The 21,846-nt window shown below is 37.5% G+C and overlaps 1 protein-coding gene across 1 annotated transcript in view; it reads left to right on the top strand.

Moving 5' to 3' along the window:
* col24a1 (collagen type XXIV alpha 1) overlaps nucleotides 1-21,846 on the top strand; it is an 85,519-nt gene that overhangs the window by 5,487 nt on the left and 58,186 nt on the right. Inside the window, exons 2-6 of the mRNA XM_088004846.1 lie at nucleotides 3,688-3,758; nucleotides 7,227-8,593; nucleotides 13,985-14,038; nucleotides 15,909-15,962; nucleotides 19,727-19,780. Of these exons, the coding sequence (XP_087860972.1) occupies nucleotides 3,688-3,758; nucleotides 7,227-8,593; nucleotides 13,985-14,038; nucleotides 15,909-15,962; nucleotides 19,727-19,780 (1,600 nt within the window). The remainder of the gene's footprint in view (nucleotides 1-3,687; nucleotides 3,759-7,226; nucleotides 8,594-13,984; nucleotides 14,039-15,908; nucleotides 15,963-19,726; nucleotides 19,781-21,846) is intronic.

Genomic DNA, 21,846 nt, shown 5'->3' with positions numbered 1-21,846 from the left:
AGCAGCCAGCTCCATTAACTGCAAGGCGCTGGGTAGCATTCTTCACTGTACTGCCAGGAATTACTTTCTATGCAAAGTAAGAACAGGAACAAGGATTCTAGGCACATAAGACAAAAAAACTGCTTTGTCATGTCCTGGCGACGGTTATGGAGGATGTCCAACACCTTGTCTGCATGTGTTCCTGTACTTGTGCTGAAACAATGACCCAAGCTGTTTGATGTAGTGATTTAAAATCCACAAAATGGAGCTTGTGTAAGAGATAATACTAAGAGAATCTGAATCACTATCAGATGCCCCATACATCTCAAATGTAATGGTAAATCTTATATTTAGCATTTCTCTTCTTTTGCCAAAGTTTAACTGGAAGCAGCTACTTTTGTCCCTTTAAAAGTTGATCCCATCACTTCAACAGATGAATTATTGTAATCATCCGCCCCAAGTTCGGTTTTCTTCATTGCATTTTCTGGCTCTCCGTTCCCGACTGTGGAATGTCACACGACCTCTCTGAATGGGGAACAGGTGACAGTACAGCTTCCCACTTCTTGACTTGAAGCCAGTCTCTGTGTTGTTCCACTAGATTTCCTGTTGTCTTCTTCTCTTTTTTCCTTGTTATTTTCTGACTTTGCTTGTATTTTTTCTTTTCCCTCCAGTCCACAGAGCCACATAGAGCTGAAAAAACAAACAATGGTGTCTGTCTGTCTTGACAGGACACTGGAAGCGGTTTTTTGCTCGTCACTTTGAAAGGGAGATGCCTGTAGAAGGTCATGCTGTTTTGTGGATAACAATCTCCTGTGATTTACAGAGTAACAAAAAGTCTTGGTTGACAAAGTTCCCTTCAGTCGTGCAGAGACACATTTTAAAACAGCGAGACTACTGTCTCTTCATGTCCTGCAAACATCCGTCACACTGTCAGCTGGAAAATTATGACTAGTTATTATAACTACTTTAACTTGTGAAAGCAGCTGTTGCTGGAGACATGATTGATCTGGTTGCAATGTGAAGAATATATTTTAAAGTGTTTTTGGTGGTTTGCATTTGACACAGTGTGAGGAAGGAGTCCCCAAGTCCAGATGCATCTTTGTTCTAAAAATGTCTGAATTCTCTCACCAGCATTCATTCAGCGCTGCGATATGCTGGTGATGAGCAGTTTGTCTGATCCAGGTGTGTTTGAGCAGAGATGCATTTGGGGACCCATGATGTAGAGTATTATGTAAAAATATTTTTTATTGTTTCATGTTTTCTGAAATGCTACTGGAGTTTTTCCCTTTTTTTTCTTGATCATTTTTACTCTTATTTTGAAATACGGATGTAGGTCTTGAATTTTTGCCCAGTTGTGTTGACGGTCAGCTAGTAAATGCTCAACAGCAGGCTTGTTAAAAAGCATATTAAAAGGCAATTTTCATTCTATTTGATATTTTTATGTCACAAATGTCAGACTTTGTAGTCCCAGAAAATTTCAGATTTTTTTTTTCTCAGAGATTTCTGACTTGACAATGCCTGCTGTAAATATAGTAAGTCCACGCCTGGAAAAAAACATTTTCTTGGAGATGTACAACTTTTTGACATCAGAGACTATCTAAGTTTTTTCTCATAAATATATAATATATCTTTTAATTTGTTTGTCTTTCAGGGTGGATGTTTACTCCCCTGTGGCTATTCTCTTTCATCTATAGCAGCTCTGATATTCTGCATACAGTTGAGGAAAATGGCTATCCAAACCAGTTCTTGAGTTCTTTTAAACAGAACCAGTTCTTGTCTCAACCATCCCAGATTTATTTTATTGATTTAGTTTGAATGTGGAAGCAGGATTACTGACCCTGAAAGCAAAAATCTACCACGCTCAAAATGAGTTGCTTTTACTCGTTGTGTATCCTTTTCTTCTGGGTAACAACCTGCAGGGAATAGGTTTTGTTTTCAACAAGTCACATCTCTGTTGGAATTAAAGCTCGTTTATCTTTTAAAATCTTCACACATTCTCCACGGTTCCTTTCACCACAGCTGTCTCACTAACAAATAGACTCATGCATTATTCATACTAAAGGATTAATTACATTTCTGTGTCAGTACAGATGCTTTCCCCGAGGTATTTAGTGTTCAGATGAGTGTCTTCATGTAGACAGTAAAAGGCAGTGTAGCTTAACAGAAACAGAAAGTCTTGTGCTCCCCTGAAAGGCATCTTAAAGTTTAAAAAGCAAAGTGTTTTTTACAACCTTAATTTTAAGGGCCAGTTAAACATTTGTCCTATTAATTTTTAGTTCTGTTTTTTTTCTCTTTGATGTCTTTTTTTCAATTAAAAGCTCTAAGTGTGCAATAAACAATAAGAACTTTGTAGGAAGAGACCATTTTAGCCTGGAAACAATAAAACATGAGGCAGTGATGTTCGCTGTATGGCTCCCAGCTGCATATTCTAACATAAACATGTCAAATTTAAATGCCTACAGAGAAGATGGGTTACTTTTTAAGAAATGCAAGTTACTTTTTGTCACTTTTGGTCAATCTTTCATTTCTTTTGCATACAACTATGGATTCTGGGATGTAGTTTTTGTCAATAATATGGAGATAATAAAAATGAAGAGCGAGAGTGCAGTGATGTCACATTATGCTACTTTGTACTGAAGTTCTCAGTTTTACTTGACAACCAGCTCTGTTCTCTAATTGTGTCAGACATGTTAGTTTCTGTAAGAAATGCTTTTATAAGTCCTGTTTGATCAGCACTAAAAAACATTCCCGTATCGCCTGCTTCCAATACAATTGGGTTTTGATTTCTTTTATTGTTGATTTTAAGTTTCAAGGCATGCGTGCCATCTATTTTCTTTAGCATTTGCCAGTTTTTTTTGTTACTTTTTCATCTAAACTTAACTTTTTAATTTGCCAGCGTCTAATACTTTTTAAAAATCTGAACACTTTCTTATTTAGACTATGGTTTCACATTAAGAGATGTTTAATTTGCGTACCGTGATCATAAAACAAAGTTATGTAAGGAAAACATTTTAAACGGAAATGACTGGTCTGTTAAAAATTGGAAATTAAATATGTCAACAGCATGACGTATTTAATGCTTTCTTTACTTACAATAAAAGTCTACAAGAACTGCAAAATGAGCAAAATTGAATATCTCAGAATGAAACTTTATTTAATATGTAAGTGGAAGTGGCTGCCATTAATTGCAGATTATCCTGAGATTTAAAAAAACAGCTTTGTTGTTTGCTATCTACATTTTCTATTAATTGCTGTAAGTGTCATTCTTTCTTGCAAACTGAATGAATGACAGACTTCAAGACATAGAAGTCTGTCATAGAAATTATGGCTTTTCATTATTGCTTTTGAAATAATAGCGGCTTCATATTAAACACCTCTTTATTGTGATACTAGCTAACTTGTAGCTTTCTTCTCTCAGTATCAGCATCTGCACCAAAGAGTGCATTTATTAGTGCACATTTGACAACAGGAATTTTCTTAGACCAGATTTGTTTTCTTGTGGCCCAAGAAAACAAATCTGGTTTTCTTCTTTGCTTCAGTCGATTTACAGAAGGTCCAGAGTTATACAACGATCCTTATATAAAATCTTCCAATATTTGGAGTTTTATTCAATAACTGGTGCATTTTTGCATATATATATATAGAACATGTAATTTTTTTTTATCATGCTAGTCTATAATAGTTGCATCTTATTATTTGCTCTTGTAGGTGGAAGTTTCTCCTGCTCCTGTCAGTATGCTCAGCAGTACCCTCTGCAGAAGACAACTACTCTGCTCCAGGTAAAACACCTCAGGCCCAGAGCTTATTATACAGTTACAAATGTGGTATTTAGGGAGTTACATTAAAGAAAATAAAAATCCACAGGACCACTTCCTGTCATTTTTATTACCGGTATTTATGGCAAACATAACTAACTTGCTTGTGCTTTTGGTTAGTGATTTTTCTCCACCCATATAATGACTATTATTGTTAATTTTCTTCAGACATAGCAAAACTATCTCAAAAATTATCCTATTTTCATGAGATTTTATTGAAATGATTGTTCACTGAAAGGAGAGGGGATTTAGATTTACAAAAAAATTTGCATTTTATTCATTAATTTTAGTAACTGGATTTGGTAATTGTATAAGTAAAATGATAAGTTGGATGTAAGAGAAGTCTCAGCTTGTCAAATCTTTCCATTTGTGTTCAGTCTTTACTGCTCCTCTCACTGACTTACTAGAATGCCTCAAGGGTTCAGAGTTTTCCATCTTGCATTGTCAATTTTCCACATATCTACTGTAAATCAGATGATCCCACGCCAGGAAAAATCAATCCATCATAATGCAGGGTGGAGGAATGCACACAGAGAAGAGGCAGTCTTGAAATCTGAGACAGGTTAATTGGGATCTTGTCTGAAGTTGCCAACAGGATAAGAATGTGTTAATATCTCACCTGGTTAAATAAAGGTTTAAAAATAAGACCTGATTTGTGGTGTGACAAACTTCTCTGTCTGTGCTGTGGGACATTTTCCCATGTGAAACATTGTTCCCTGTGTCTCTCTTCTGTTTATTGTACTTTCTCTGTTTTGTGTCTTCCCCTACTGCTGAAGCACTGCAGCTCAAACTGAGTTATTTTCTGCCCTTATCAAACACAGAGGACAAACACAGTTCCTTCAAAAGTAGGGGCAGCCCTTGAACGTTTCCTGATACTTCGAAATAAAATATTATATAACCAAAACCCTTCAGAAGGCACTTAGTCATTATCTGTGCATTTCTGCACCGTATATACAGTTCTGGAAGTTCTCAGAGGTTTGTTAGAAACTGTTCTTTTAAAAGCAGCATCACGAAGACCAGGGATAAAATGAATACACCATTGCCATGATGAAACATGGTGGTGGAAATGCTTGAAGTTGATTGGAAGATTGAATCTGACTTGAAGTTATGTAATGAGTTGTTGCATTCATGGTAAAAACGCACGATTCCTCTACTTCTAGGTTAACAGGTTACAGTTATATCATAGTCATATCACACCGAAAACGAGCAGTCTTATTTGTTACAAACTGTAATAAAGATATCCAAAGAGAGCTGTCATGTAGAACAAACCTTGCAAGGCTAGGAAGTAGAAGATTTTAAAGGCACCAGGAAGCAAACTTGTGGCAGAGGTCTATGAAAACCACAGAGTAGCTGCCAAGACACTAATGAAGTGAGGAATTGCAGTGTTCAGGGTGACAATCACAGCTCTGCCCAGGAATAAGCGAGGCAGCAGACCAAGAAAAACTCCACTTCTGAAGAGGGAAAACTTCAAGCCGGGTGAAGTATGCTATCTAATGGCACATAACATCCTTCTCCATGTTGTCTTCCAAAATAACCATTACTATATTATTATTAAACTTAATGAAGAACTTCCATCAGAAGTTTATGTCATTGACTGCCTTGCACAAAGTTCTGACTTGAATCCAACTAAAAAATCTGTGGGAACTAAAAGCGAAAGGCCAGGCCAGAAAGCCGTCAAATGTGAAGGAAATTGGAGATTTTGCCAAAGAAGTATGGGCTGGGATTCTTCAGGAGATATCCTGAAAACTACGACAAACTACTACAGGCCGTAATCCAGCAAAAACATAAATACCTAAAGGCATCATGGGACTAAAATGTTCTCTGTATTCTCATTCCCTCACGCTGAGTTTCTGTGTCAAACACACCTGACCAGCATACAGAGACTCCAACGATCCATCAGTTACACCTTACACTTGGTGCATCTGTTGTTGCTCATATTGGCTCTTTAGACTTAACATTGGAATTTATTATATTTATTTCTGAGGCAATGTTTAGTTTAACTTGAATTATGGTGCATCGTGGTTCCAGTGTGAGATCCGTGTATTGTTCTTTTCTCGGTGCCAAAACTGAACAGCAAACCTGTCATTTCGTTTTGCTTTTTGGGGCTTTTGCCAAACTGTGTCTCACCTTTGACATATTTAGCATAAATTCTCCCTACATTTGAAGTAGAAAAAGAATAAACAAGTAGTTTTTCTTATACATATCTGATTACAGATTGTTTTAATAAACTTTAAAGGCTGGTTCTTTGAATCCTTGTGCTGTCTCATGCATTCCAAAGTCTTGCCATTCATCTGGACTGCAGCTGCGTTCATCCTGTTGAGGAAAAGCAGAAATGGGATCACGAGTGTCTGTGAGACGCTGTATTAACAGCACTGTGGTTGATCAGCATCCAGATACATAATCTTAGATCCTGAATCACCTGTTAGCACTGTGTAAAAATAATATTGGCCAATGTCTTTAAATGGTAACAGAATGAACAAGACTTGTTGCCAATGTTTGGCAAGAACCAGTATTTAGTATTTATAAAACCAATACAATTGCTTAAGATCTCACTAATTTATTTAAAACAAAAACAACGATTATTCCAACTAATGCAAAAAGAATGTAAAAAATTGAGATAATTGAGAACAATTTTGAATTTATTCCAGAGTAATTAGAAAAAAATAAAATAGAATAAACATCTGCTAAATGTTGTTTTTACATCATTATTGTTCAGAAACTCATCCTTGTTTTCCATTCTGGTTATAAAAGCTAATGTTGCAGTCAAAATCAGTTGCTTAGTAACATACTTATTGTAACTTCAGGTTTGAATTGCCATAATGACTGTACTTTATTGTAATTGCACTGTCCATGATTTGGGAACATTTCCAGTCAGATGTGTCCAACTACTTTCATAGACATGTTTATTAAAAGATTTGGTGATTGAAAGTAATGTGACAGGAAATGGAGGAAGAAATTCCCATCATGGTCCTTTGATTTTTATTATTTGAGGTATTTAGTGTTATTAGAGTTGGCTCTGATTCTTTTCCTTTGAATTAACTTTTGAAATTAGGAATACTAAGTATTAGCAGTTGCATAAACATGTCTTTATAAAATCTTGGGATACCGCCACAACATTGTTTCCACACAGTACCGTTATTAAAAATGCACCTTAAATAAAAATAATTTTAAAAAAAAGTACCACAAACAGGATGGATTACAAAACACAGACAGTGTCACCTAATGAAGTTTATTCTGCAAAGATCTTCAGAACACAGCATGTCTGGCACTTCAATTAGAGGCTGCAAAGACTTCCTTTATTATTTTCTTCTTTAATTTGCATGGAGTCTCATGGAAAAAAAATAAAATCATCTGCTGAGGAATTATTAATTATGAAAGCTTTAAGCAGAGTCTGGTCAAATAAATCTTACCAATTTCTTTTCTTCCCAACAGGAGTGGATATTCTCCATCAACTGGGCCTTACGAATCAAAGCAGAACAGACGATCCCTACCAGAGGACAGACTCGCCTCACACCACTCACACCGATGTCCCTCTGCCGTCGAATATCCCAGTTCCTGGCTATGGGGTGACTTTCGACGCAAATTCCCTCTATGAGATCCCAGCAAGCAGTCTGTTCCATTCAGAGTTTGGAGTTGAGTTTTCTTTAGTGATTAGCCTGAGCTCCTGGCGAGCCAACAATGCTTTTGTTTTTAGTGTTAAAGATGGCAGGGACAGACTGCGTTTTGGCGTTCAGCTGCTGCCACAAAAGGTAGTAGTCCACACTGCAGAGAAGTCCTCCAGCTACTTCACCCACAACTGGCAGGACGGACAGCAGCATGCTTTTGCTATTGGTGTTCGAGCGCATTCAGTGTCCTTCTACGAGGACTGTGGAGCGGTGCAGCAGCGAGAGCAGACCTTGGGGAGGTCACAGAGATTGGGAGAACCTGGCAATCTCTTTACTTTGGGTAGGATGAACTCAAAGGCAGCTCAGTTTCTTGGTCAAGTCTGCCAGCTAGATATTTATCCCTCAGCTCAAGCTGCTGCACACTACTGCAAATACCTTAAAAAACAATGCCGGCTGGCCGACACTTATCGATCACCTTTGTCACATTCTAGTTTGGATTTTGAGGCTAATGACCATCCTTCTTACCCTTCGACAATGTCCACTTTTGGAATAGCAGCTACACACCACGCTTCTAATAAATTTACAACAGCTGACAAACTGTTAGCAAGTAGTCAAGTTGACACACAGTCTTCAACTCTGAGCCCAGTGACACAACTACATCCACGGGAACAAAGCCACATTTTCACACTGAAACCGTCAACCTTCTCAACCCCGATTTTGCTTGAGCCCAACAGCCCCACACATACAACTCTGAGCGGGCAAACATCGGACATTGCTCACAGTAGATGGATCACCACTTCAGAAAGCGAGTTGGCTAAACAGAGTCAACCCAGGGTAGAATTGGATCATTCGGAGAACAGTACAGAGGAAGAGAGCATTTCAGAAGATCTACGTGTTTTTGAAGCTTCTCCAACTGTTGCTTTTCCAGTCCGGCGAAGTCGGGGGAAAGAAGGACTCAGGAACCCCTTCAGGGACTCTGGCCTCAGGCATCAACAGACTCATCAAGCTCTGGAGTCTCATTTGAAAGCCAATGGCACTACTTTGTACAGGGAAAACCAGGTGGACACTGCAGAACACCATGGCAGCTATGAAGACACAGACTATGGAGGATATGATTATGGATATGAGGAACCAAACATCTTTTATGAGTATGAAGATGGTTTAAATGGTCCCAAAGGAGAGCCAGGTCCTCCGGTAAGTGAATGAATGTGTGATTTATAACTTTTGGGATTTTGTAGAGTTTGGTTTTACCTCTTCATTGAGCACAAAATGCAAGGAAACCTAAATTGGTTTAAGACCATCAAATTCTTATTGTAATACGACTTTCTAAAATAAATAAAAGGATACATTAAAGATTTTTAACTATCATAGTGCAGTTCTTAAAATGTGAGGAAACTCAAAGCAGTTGTCATTTTTCATGTGTAATAGCACTTAGGATTTGCAACTATGATTTGATGTGATCACCACCTAACCGTACTGATATTTATGACTAACATTAGAATAAATCTCACAAAAATACAATGGCTTGTTATGTAGTTGTAGGATGAACTGACAGCTCTGGCAGAAAAGATTTGCTCTTTGTAGAGGATTATTATGCTACTGACTGGGTAGTTTAATAATGTTCTCAAATCAGTTTTTCTGGAGTTGATCTTAGCCCCGGGGGAACCTTGAGGACTCGTTTAAAGTTGTCTCTCCAGAGGAAATAAACGTTCCAGAAGGCACCATAATCTCTATTAAATTGGATTACCCCTGTGATTTGAGTGGTATAAAATTAGATCTTTTCTGAAGTCTCAAATTCCACTTCCCAAAGACCAGTCCCTCAACTTTTAGATGAATCCCAAGCACAACATGTTTGATCTTGGGTCTTGCTAATGTTATTGTAGTTATTTGAGACAGGTGTATTTAAGCAGATATGAATCTAACAGCTGGAGTACATCAACGCTGATGTCTGGAGTTTCAGACCCCTGGCCAAGACTCAACTTAATTTGCCTCTTTGCCACTCCTTCAGTCTTTAGCAGGCGTTTTGCTTGACGATGGGACTATAGGTATCAAAGCCAATTTAGCATAATTGTGTTGCCCGTGGAAGAGCACTCTGGTCCTCGTTTTTATCTCAAGCACACCCTTTGTTCCATATGTTACTAAAGGTAGAGCTACAGTTGAAGCCAGAAATGTATTTTTACATACATCCAAATAAAAAGATGCACACATTTGTTCCTTGCTGTCTCTAAAGGATTGATGTCAGGGACTGTAGCCACTTTGTTCATATTTTTAGAGTTATTGTCCATTTGGAGGACCCATTTGAGCCCATGCTTTAACTTCCTGGTTGATGTCGTTTGATATTGTTTCAGTATTTCCAAGAAATGGTCTTTTATCATGATGGTGTCTATTTTATGAAGTGTACCAGCATAACAGCAAAGAAGCCCCACAACATGATCCTGCCACCTCCATGCTTCATCATTTGGATGAAGGTTTACCAGCAACCCTCTCTTTTCCAAATGTAATGAGGGTCATCATTGTCAAACAGTTTCACTTTAGTGTCTTTAAACTGCAAACATGTCTTCAAAAATGAAGGCCTTTGTCCCTTCAGGTGACCAGACGTATTATTTGAAAGTATGGCTGCACAGTAGGAGGACAATATTATGTTGTGTGGTACCGTTTCTGAAAATTGCGATAGCAGTTTTAAATGTAACATACTCACATTTTTCTGACGCTTTGCCAACACTTTGCTTTTATATCATTACACTCTTATGTAATTTAGCATCTCAGTGACTAAATATATATTCTGCATCAAGTATGGGCATTAAGGGCAGAGTCCATCCTGCATTCATGCATTCAAATTATTATACTGATTTGAATGCACGAAACTTAAATGCAGCTCTATTGAGAAGCATAGTTTAAATCAATGTTACCTGAAATGTTCCTTAGAGGATTTAAGTGATATTGACCCCAGTTCTTGTATGATTTTCCTTTAATTGTATCTTGTATGTCTTAGCTACTCAGACAGTTTAGCTGCAGGCATGTTTTGAATGTTGTGTTAGCTGAAGGTCAGCGGTTTCCTCTGCATGATCAGCTTGAAAGTGTGCTGAAGTAGAAGCATTTATACTTATTAAAATTAAGACTCCTTATGACAGGTTTGGAAAATTCTGATTTAATTAATTGTTTTAAAGCTGTAAGGAACAAAAACAAACCAAAACATAGAGTTCAAAAGTCAGAATTCTTAACTATTTTGAACCTCCATATAGCAGTAAACACCTGCTACTTATAATTGTGTTCTGGTCTTTTAGCGTTCCTTCTAAAGCACAGAAGAAATATTTAAATGGACATAAGTGATCTGAATAAAGGGCCAATCAGAATACGCCTATGTCTTGTAGACGCCACAGTTGGAATCTAATCAGCTTGATTGGAATGATCTGTAATCCAAACGAGTGATGTGGTTTATGCTGATTGATCATTTGAGCAGCATGCATGTAAACACGTGTTTTGACTGTGGCAAACTGACCTGACTGCAGATATGTACCACATGACTTTGGTGGACAGAGGTTCAGCAGCCACACTTGGAGGCAAGACAGAACTTTGAAGGATGTTCATTTCCTCACGCTCTGTCAGGTGACACAGGAAAACCAACAGCATGTGCTGCTTAGCTTAATTATGGAGAGCAGTAATGTCTCAGCTGTAACTAGAACCTGGTGTGGGTCCATTCTGGGCACTCAGAAGACACAGAACGAACACACTACTCAGTTTGTTTTTATGTTCAGCACAGACAGAACTACAACTACTTCCTCTGTGTTTTCTTAGGGAAGTTTTACAACTCGGTGCATGTCAGTGATTCTGTTCTTAGTAAAGCCTGGTGCATGTTAACACTCATCATGATCGGATTAACTGATTTTGTACCCATATAAATGATACATTTGGACGATTTAATCTGAGTACATTCCAGTTCAATCAAGGAATCTTGCAGACATAGTTACAGATTGCCTTCTTCCTGTGACCTGTATATTTTCCTCGTAATGTTTATGTTGTCCTGACAAACTCTTGTGTTCTGTTTTAGATCTGTAAATTTCAGGATTTCTCCTCACAGAATAGAGTTCCTTCCTCCTTCCCATATAGTAAAAATATAAGGATTACTGTCATTTTATCTTTGAGACATTTCTGATTTTTATTTTATTTTTTAAAGACTTTTATAGTATCATTTTGGGATGTGTTTGGTGTGGTCTTACAGCTGCAAATAGTAGTTTTCTATGATTATTTAGTAACTGGTCTTGTTTGTTTAAATTTTTTTTTTTGACTAGTCCTGACTCAGGATTTCAGGCAAACTAAATAGAGAGAAACCGGTTTCCTACATGTGCTTTCAGTTCTGCAGCAGTGATTTTTTGTCTTGGAGGCTCGCCTTTTCTTGTTCCAACAGCTTTTTAGTCTGTGGGAAGAATTTGACCTTGTGGTTTCTGGGATATTAATGACCATCTAATACAATTTCCTTTCACATAATGATCACAGTCATTTTTTTCAGACTTTCAATTCTAGTAACTTGCACTTTCGTAGCAATTTTTAAATGTTATACTTATGGAATTTGACAGTATTTCTGATGTAAATTTTGAATTTTGTTTCTGAGACTTCTTTGGGTCCATAAGTCCAATTTGGACCCAGTTAAGAGTCTTAGTAGTTGCTAGCTCACTGAGAAGCTAGCAACTACTTAGTCATAATCAATGAAAAACTCTTAATAGACTTTAGGAAACTAGATTGAATTTATTGCTTTCCACACCTGTAAATAATAATAAAACATAAATCTGCATGTACCATAGTATTTTTGTTATCTCTCCTTAGAAATGAAAGTCCAACAAATTTGAAGATTTAATAGATCCAAAATGAAACAGAATCAAATAGTTATGTTTTGACCATGTGAGAGTGTCTGTTTCTCTGGCCTTGTGTAGGCGTGGTGAAGATTCACTGTTTCCATTTCTCTGTATGTGGGAGTTTGGAGGAACAAACAGCTGTTTCTTTGCTGATGTCCCCTTAGTGATCATTCACCACTCTGACTAATATTGTGAATGCACAAGTGGAACTTGTTGGATTCACTAGCTTGGGCAAAACTTTTAATATCAATTTAAGGTTGAAAGTATAGCATATAGAACATCATTGACACATTGTTTTCCCCTTTTTTCTCTTTCTCTACATTATATTGTGGATGTACTACATTAGAACAACAACATTTTTGTTGTTCAAAGTCCCAAACGTCTACATCAGGAAGGAGCTGGGGAAATTCTTTTGAACTACCAAAAGTAACATGAAGAGTATAAATATGACTTCATGTACACGCCTTGTAAAGATAACCTTTTTTACCTTTTGTTGTGCTTTAACCACAAATATTAATGTATTTAACATGGATTTTATGGGATAGACCAGCATAAGTTAGTACATAATTGTGAGGTGGAATGAAAAGATGCATTGTTTTCACCTTTTGTTACACAATAAAATCTAAACGTATTTCTGCAAACTATTTTGCAGAAATACTCTCAGCTGATCTTTTTCTACCAGCTTTGAACTTCTTAGCACTTAATTATAATTCCATATTTTGAGGCAAAATAGCTTCTGTCCAATTGAGCAGAGAGCTGCTGTGAGCTTCAGATTTTACAGATTCTCAGTTGGATTTTGTTCTGGGCTATGATTGGATCATTTTAACATCTTAACATGTCTTCAACTAAACGGTTGTTGTCCTGCTAAACTCGACCCCAGTCACTCCTGAGGTTCTCACAGAACAACTTTCTTTGTACATGAATTAAATTTCTTTGTGTTTGATCTGTCAAAAACAGTCAAAATAAAATACACTGATGTGAAAGTTGTAAGGTGACAAAAAGTTCATCTTAACATTCACTGAACTTTTTTGAACAAATCCATTTTTAGAAATGTGGATGCAGACATCAGCGTTGGGTACGTAGGTATATGATACTTTTGTAGATCTTGTACTTTTGTAAGGATAGAAGAAAATAATTTAAATGTTTTTTTTTTCTTAGCCTGTTTTTACTTATTTATTGTAAGTTTAAATGTGAAATCTTTTGGTAATTATAATCAGTGATGAACACGTAGGACGTCAAATGTTCTGAACTGACTAAACTTTTGTTGGCAGGTAACAATCCGTTGTCGTAGTTACAAAGACACATACATAATGAAATAAGTTTAAAATGTTAAGATAAAAACAAATTATATATGTCTCATTCTTTAAAATGTAATAATTCTCATTATTTTATTAAACATTTTCAGTGTAGCGTTTATAGGAACTTAACTGGTGGGCTTCATGTCAACAAGACAAGTGCTGCTTACAAAAAGTTATTTTAATCTTACTTTCTCATTACTGTCTACCTTACTTACAGTTTAAAAATAAATCAAGTCTCTTTTGAGCCAAAGAATCCTTGCATAAGTGTGGAACATGCTCATCACAGAGGAGTCCTGGGCTGCAGGACTACATGTTATCGCTTGCCGTTAACACACACCGTCTCATCTTTCTTTCTTTTCCCGCTCACTCCCTTTTTCTATTGATGTTTCTTTCCAACTGTCTCGATCTTTCCCTATCCCTGTGTCTCCCGGGTTTAGGGTCCTCCTGGTCCTCCTGGTTTACCTGGTCCTCCGGGAAAGAGAGGTTCAAGGGTGAGTCACTCATGCATACATGATGGCAAAGTGCCAACAATGTGTAAAGTGGATGTAATTCATCACACAGGGTGAAGCTTACTGGCATCCAGATATGCAAGATTTTTTTTTCCATCATTATGCAATCAAATATTTTAAAGGTGGATTCTGTATTTCTGTCTCTAGGTAGTTTATATGAACACAAAAGCAATACATTACAAAAAAGCATAAGTGTTGGATTAAATGTGGAGCAATTTAAATGTTTTACTGTAAACAGAATTATTGCATTTCTTTCTGAGGATAATGTTGCAGTTTTCCTGACCTGAGGGTTGCACACTGATTTAGTGCAGACTTTTCTGGTATTTTGAATTGCAGCAGTCTGCTGAGCTGATTTGGAGCTGACCAATCAGATCAGTCAGAGCAGATGCATGTGTGTGTTTTTTTTAAATTTTTTTTAATTTGGTGAGGAGGGGCTGTTTCTTCCAGCTGCTTATTTTACAGGAAAACATGTAAACACATGGAAGCAAATAACAATATATAAGGCTCAAACCCTACTATCCAAAAGCATGTAGCACTATATTTCAAGAGTTTAACATATTATTTGTAAAACTGGCCTTAACCTGAAAAAAACAGCAGCTACTTTTATTAGATAGAGTTGCCGACACATGCTTCTGTTGTTGACTGTAGTTAGGAAGCTTCGTAATAATAATTCACATAACTCAGGAAACATTGAACTACTGCTGAGCTTCGACATTAAAACAACTACACTGTACCAGCTGCAGCCAGCAGCTGCATTTAAACTACATACATCTTCACTCTGATCTTCAGACTTCTCTTTAAGCATCTGCCAAGGCTGTCATGATGCAATGCTGCAATAACGCCGTGAGCCCCGAGGAACTTCTGGGAAGCAAACACAACACAGTGTGTTGAATGGATAGGTTACGTGGAACCGTAAATGTCTATTAATAAAGATCACTTCTGGTTGTTGCTCTTCATCAAATAGTATCTTCTTCATGGATCATTTATCAGAAGGAATTTTCTGTAAATCTCTGCACTGTATAAGCATCTCTGTAATGCTGTTTAAAAAGCATAAAAGGCTTGAAGGGAGAGAGGCTGACAGACAGGAAAGCATGTCTACTTCTTAAAAAGAATAAATAACTTGGCTCCTATAAAGCCTGCCCTGAGCCCCAAAGGCTGCATCATAAAGTAAAACCAGAGTGTAGCTTGACATCATTCTGTAGTGAAAAGCTATTAAGTGTGTTGTGGCTGACTCTCTGATGTCTGATTGTAAAAATGATCCTGGTTTGAGCTGATGAATCACAGCATACCACTTGATGTAGGCCTTTGCGATGAGGAGCAGACAAGTTATACTTTACCTTTAATTAGTCAAAACTGGATTGTATAAGTTATTGTCTAAAATTTACTGGATTGGTCTGCAGAACTATTTTAATTCTTGTTCTAGTTCTTATAATTTAGTTTCGATAATCTTTGTGTTTTGGGACGTGCTCTTGTACATAGACATGCACAGATCAGAATGTGGTTTTCCTTCAAGAGCTGTTGGAATATATAAGAACAGCAATGAAGAGCAATCTGTTCTTGTTTATGTTGGGAGGAGAGTTAACCTCACTCTACTGTGTGAGATAACAGTTGTGGTAAAACAGAGTTTAACTATTATTTTAAAACAAAAATAAAGTTGAGCATGTTATAGCAGTGTGTATGTGTGTACACACAGAAATGTAGCCAATATTTACAAACAGACGGAGGCTGAAATCATAAGGCGATGAAACAGAACAACTGAGCTGCACTCTGTACAACCTTCCTGGTGTCTGCTTTATATCTTACTCTCTCTCACCCTGATATGTTATATTTTTTTCTTTCGATTTTGGTCTAGGGTCCAACTGGTCCTCATGGAAAACCTGGACAACCTGGACCACCGGGGCCAAAGGTGAGAACTGCCCTGGAGAGAGAGAGAGAGAGCAAGAGAGAAAGTGTGAGAGAGAGAGAGATTGCTGCTTCACTAAACATGTGAAAACATGAATAAGCCTGAAATTTTATCCACTACAGTGAGGTATTCATACAATACAAAGTAAAATATACGTCATAAATGTAAAAAAATTAACGGTGTTTTACTGTAAATCATGTCAACCACTACAAGAAATACACAGGACAATAGTTTTTGTGAAAGCCTTTGTCCAAAGAGCTCACAAATGTCAGAGCAAGGCTGATGCAGAATCAAGGAAATTTATTGCATGAAAAGGTGAGGATTTGAGTTTTTCTGTGTGTTTATTTTTGGTTTCTATCTAGTAAGTGTCCATGTTGATTGTCCCCAGGTGTATCTCGTTTAGTGATTGCCCTCTGTCTATTTAATGCCACCTGTGCCTCGGGGTCCTAGTTATTTGTTTGTTGTGTCTTCTGGTTTTGGCCATCACAGTAGAACCGTACCTGTCCTGTGATGGCGTCAGCTCTTGGTTGTGGTCTGTTTATTATGTTCAGTTGCTACCAGTAGCCTAGCTTTCTGTTCATTGTGCTGCCTGCTCGTTGGACTCTTTGAGCTATTTACTCATCATTAAGCCATCATTCATCTCCAACCTGGGTCTTCAGTGTTCTCTGCATATCATGACAGAAAAAAAAAAGAGCCTAAACAAGATGATCACTGTGCAAAAAATACAACCCTAATTTTCTCACTGTCTGATATTAAATCAGGCTAAAGGTTTCTGTTTTCAGTCTGTATGGATTAACAATATCCTTTCTGTCAGCTAAATGTCAAAACATTTAGAGAAAATTGGGGTCAGAAGTTCACAAGCATTTCTTTATTATTGGATATAATTTCCTGTATGAATTATGTCAAACATTTTGGCGAGTTTCCTCAAGCTTTCACCATAAACACTTCCAGGATGCACCCAAGAGACGGTGAGGATCAAGCTGCTCCATCGAAGCACCGAGTCTGCATCAGGGAGATGACGTTCTGATACAGGGAAACATCCTGGAACTGCATTTCAGATGCACATCTCTTAAATTTACCACATCAATCTCTGAGGATTTCTGTATCTTTGTGTCACAAATGTTTGACTTTATAATCTCAGAAACATACAAACATTACAGTACAAGTTACTGTAGCTTGATGCCTCATTTGTTTTGAGTGTTTTCCTGCTACAACACAGCAGATTATCAGTGATTATCGGTCTTCTGCAACACTTGACGTAAAGCAATTATTAGAATAAGGTGTACTAGAGCAGATCCATCTACAATATGAAGAACAGTGGTCCCAATGATAAGACCAATGGTTCTTTAGACCATATTGTGGTGATGTCAGAGGCTCATTAAACTGTCTCATAAATCCTTCACTCTAACAAAAATGTAGACACAGTTTTTATTGTAGTGCAAATGACTTCAATTATGGAAACTGATGAGATCAACATGCTGCTCTCTGAGGAGAAGAGGTTGTGTGCAAGTGGAATTAACCCAGGCGCAGCCAGATGTTGCTAGCAGCTGAGATAATCAGGCAATGTGTCGTCATTGTGCGACGGGAAAGAAGAAAAACTTTGTTGATGAAATAGATTATAAACCATCAAGAAGGCAGGGGGTCTAGACCTGATCGTGGGTTTTGTGTGGTTTGCCACAACGCATAATGTCAGTTTCAGCTTTTAAGCCACACAGCTTATAAAATAAATAGGAAGAACAAAAGCAGGAAACATGTCTGGTAAGTTTTCTTCCAGTGTGGGACAGATATGCTGGTAGAAGTATGTAAGGATGTGGGCAGCCTCAAGCAGATGTTTGTGGTAGCAGTTTTCCTAGATGGCTGCCACAGCGAGGCTGCGCCGTGTAATCACCGGCATACAAAGCAAGCCATGCTGCAGGCAGAGAAATAAAAGATCAGTAGGTCTTCCACTCTAACACTGATAAACAGATTTATCTTAACTTTTAGTCTTAACCCTCCTGTTATGTTGACGGTCAAATTGACCTGTTTTAAAGTTTAAAATTTAAAAAAAAACTGTTGGAAGTATTTTTTTGCATGAAACTTTTATATTTGTCTTAATAGGTGCACTCTACATATAAATTGGACATTTATTCATTTTACACATTTGCAACCCCCCCTGCGTCTACATATGACATAAATGCTGTCCAGGTCAATTAGACAAGTTGAAGGGTAAAAAAGATCAGAAAATGTCCAATTCTATATGTTTCCTTGCAGCTATGAACCATATTTCACCACACACACACACCTACACACACACACACAAGCCCATTTTCTCCCTACTCTCTTTACTTCACTATGAACTGCGAGAAAGCAGGTGTTCATATAACTTTTGACGGGAACATTTTCTGTTTCTGTGGACAAACTCCACCCACACTGAGTGACACTCAGCAGAAGTGGGGAAAACATAAATACTCTCTGCATGACTCATTTGTATTGATTCTAATCAGCGAGTCAATTTGACCCAGAACAGTATGTGTGTCTCAAGTTCAATTATAAAGATCACCCCTTGAAAAAAATAAAATAAAAATCAAAATGTAATATAACAATTTTTACAAAAGATCAATTTCAAGGAAATTATAGTTTTTTTGTGTCTAGGTTTTTTTTCTCCCATTTTTTATGTCCAAATGAGCAAATGAGTAAATTGTCGTCATTGATCCTTTATTTGTGAGAAATAAAAAAACATCATTGCACAAATATTGATTGGAGTTAATACTCAGATACAAAAATGTTTTGGAGGACTTTTTTGGTTTCTGACACTATTGCATGATTAAACACTTCCTGGGTCAAAATGACAAAAGGACATAACGTCAAAATGACCCAGGAACTTTATTGCTGTACTACCAGGAGGGTTAAATGCAGCATAGATTAAAAAGTAGGAACTATTGCATGTTTTAGATCCTGTAAAATAAAACAGCGGCGCTAGATGGTTTTCTTCTGAATCTTTTTGATTCACTAGGCAAACTTGGCTCAGCTTCACTCAGTTATTGTCCAACACTCTTCCACCTGCTGACTAGCTGTTCCTGCCAGCTATACGCCCACATTTATGAAGACAAATAAAAAGTTTGTCTAATACCGTAGTGACTAGTTGATGAGTCAGTCTAACTCCCTGGAACTCAGGCAATAAAGGGAATAAGAGAGAGTTTGATTCGGTTAGAGAGACTATCACTCACTGAAATATATTGTGAACATGAGGAGTTGGCTGACTGCATGATTTGTTCAAACAGTCCACTTTATACTTAAAAGAGCCTGTCAGTGGGCTTCACGCATTGCTGACTGTTGTTCAAACAGGACAGAGTTTTAGTTTTTGGGTTGTATGCCTCGCTGGAAGAATGTCAAACTGTGGTAACATGATTCTCAAAATCTGGTTGATGTTAAATTGTTCTTGTGGAAATTCTGAGCCGTGGAAGGAAATATGTTTAAAAGGTAGGGGGTCTAATAAACGTGGAGTAAATAAGCACAGGTATTTCAGAGCAGGCATGGAACACCTGGTAGATGTCAGAACATTTCTTTATAGCTTTGGAAACATTGTGAGATAAGCTACGATAACTTGGTTCATGTCACTATGTTAAGTGTTAAAATTTTGTTGAATAAGAGAGCAAATCTTTTTACATAAATTTGCAGTAGTTGGAGTTTTATAATGTGTGTGAAGGTCAAAAATGCTCCTTTGGTCTTCAACTGTTTCCCACTGTTCCTGAAAACCAGCTGACATTGTCACCATTTTTCTGTTCCAGGGTTCAAAAGGAGACCCAGGTCTCTCTCCAGGCCAAGCTTCGCCAGGGCAAAAGGTAAAACAATATGTGATGAATATTAAGAGTAAACACATTTGTTGACACAAAGGTGAACAAAAACAAACAACCGAATCAATAACTTTGCCAGAAAAAGACCCAGACCTGAATCTGACTTAAAATCCTGACCAGAGAAAGAATCGTAACATTTTTTTCAAAGAACACTGGATCATTATTCCAAGTCAAGATGTGGCATACTCATGCAGTCCTATCTATTATTAGTTCAAGTATATGTGTACAACATTATTTTATTTACAACCCCAAACGATTTAAATGGCTTCGATGATCAGACCACCAAGGTCCCTGCCTTTAGTCATCGCTTTGGTCGCTCCCACAAGTAAAATGGTGCGTACTTGTCAAGGCCATTGTCAGACCCCAAAGCGCTTCACACTACATTCAGTTATTCACCCATTCGTGCACATCTTGCACAAGGACATAACGTCAGAGGCAGACAGACAATCCACCGATTGAGGGACGAACTGCCACCACTATCGTCGCCACCGTCCCACTAGTGATGGATGAGCCCGTTTCCTTTTTGGACTGTGCCTGTCTGATCTCCGTGGGTAAAAACTCAGTCATAAGGTTCTCTCCAGTGTGTCCAATCTCCACGCACGGCGTCACCCCAGCTCTTCTCCGGAGGACGGTGACCCACGTCCAGGCGAGGGAACACTGCTCTATAAAGAGTTAGCAGGCTGCATTTTGTCTGATCCGTCACCTCCAACCTGTTTGCCGCGGGTGAACCCAGACAACAGTTAACTGCTTTCCTCTTTGGATCATTCTGTCACCCAGTTTCAACATTACTTATATGAACTTTAACTAATCCATTTTCATAACCAAAACACGCTTACCCTACAGTATAATGCAAGGTAAACTTTTTAAGAAGCCAACACAGTCTGACACAAACAGCAAATGTTTATTTATGACACATTGCTTCATGTAAAGTATTTACTTTGTTTGATGCTTTACTATTTCAAGTTTAATTTTTTTGTGTGTGTTTTCTCATTTTTATAAGAACTTCTTATTCCCTCATTTAACATTTCTGAATCATGCTGCTAACACTGATCTGTGTGACGTCACCACAGCTGTTTTCTCTTATTGCGTCGCTCCATCCTCGTTTCATTTTCGTCCAAACGCCATGAAAGTAATGATTTTCCTGAGCAGCACGGCTAAGTGTCTTGATCTAATTACATGCATCCTGATTCCATCGAGTTCATCACTTTCTGTACTCAACAGAAAAAGAAAAAAAAATTACCAGAAGTTATTTTGCCTTGCAATATTTTCTTGATAGCAAGGCAATAAAGTTGAATTAGTTACAAACAAAATTTTAGTGCTGTATTTATGAGGCGTCATTGCAATGTCATATTAATGAGTTATTTCAAAAATAAAACTCTGAATATTGAAATATTAACATGGTACATATTCTGCCTCTGTTTGCACCGAAGAAGTGTTTTTAAGTGTTTTTAATAAAATCATGCAAAACCCTCTGGACTCTGCTTGGAGTTCCCATTGACCGCTGTGTGCAATGCTAGGCGACAGTTAGAGACGAATGGATCACTCAAGCTACTGCTGCTTTAAAGTGCTAGTCATGCTGTTATCTCATTTTAGACTGGGCCTTTCACCTCTTCGACTATTAGGAACCAAAAAACATTCTTCTTTCTCATAATGACTGACTGTATTGACAATGTCTTTCTTATCTCCATGGTTGTAGACTTCTCTCTTATTATTTTAACAGCCAAAATCATTCCCAGTTTGTTACTCTGATGAGAAGCAGCAAGGTTTAAACAGATGGAGAAACGCTGTCTTTAGTGTTATTTGCTATTTTTTTCACAGCATTTTTTTTTTTATTTTACTAGTGAGTAGTGCATTTTACTCTTTTAGCATTTAAGTAGATTGTGATTTTAAAAAAAGTGCTTGAATTAATTTGGTGGCAGTACTTATGTCATCAAATATACAACTTTATACAAGACAAATCTAACTAACTGCTCTCTCACAATGAACATTCAGGGGAATTTATACACAAAGGCTTGTCTGCAAGAAACAAGGAGCGAAAGACTAAAACCAACAAT

The sequence above is a fragment of the Poecilia mexicana genome, unplaced genomic scaffold (genome assembly GCF_051168715.1).
Source record: "Poecilia mexicana isolate PSO_F unplaced genomic scaffold, ASM5116871v1 scaffold_4, whole genome shotgun sequence".
Lineage (NCBI taxonomy): Eukaryota > Metazoa > Chordata > Actinopteri > Cyprinodontiformes > Poeciliidae > Poecilia > Poecilia mexicana.
The sequence above is the reverse complement of the archived record's forward strand: the minus strand, read 5'-3'. Positions and strand labels throughout refer to the sequence as shown.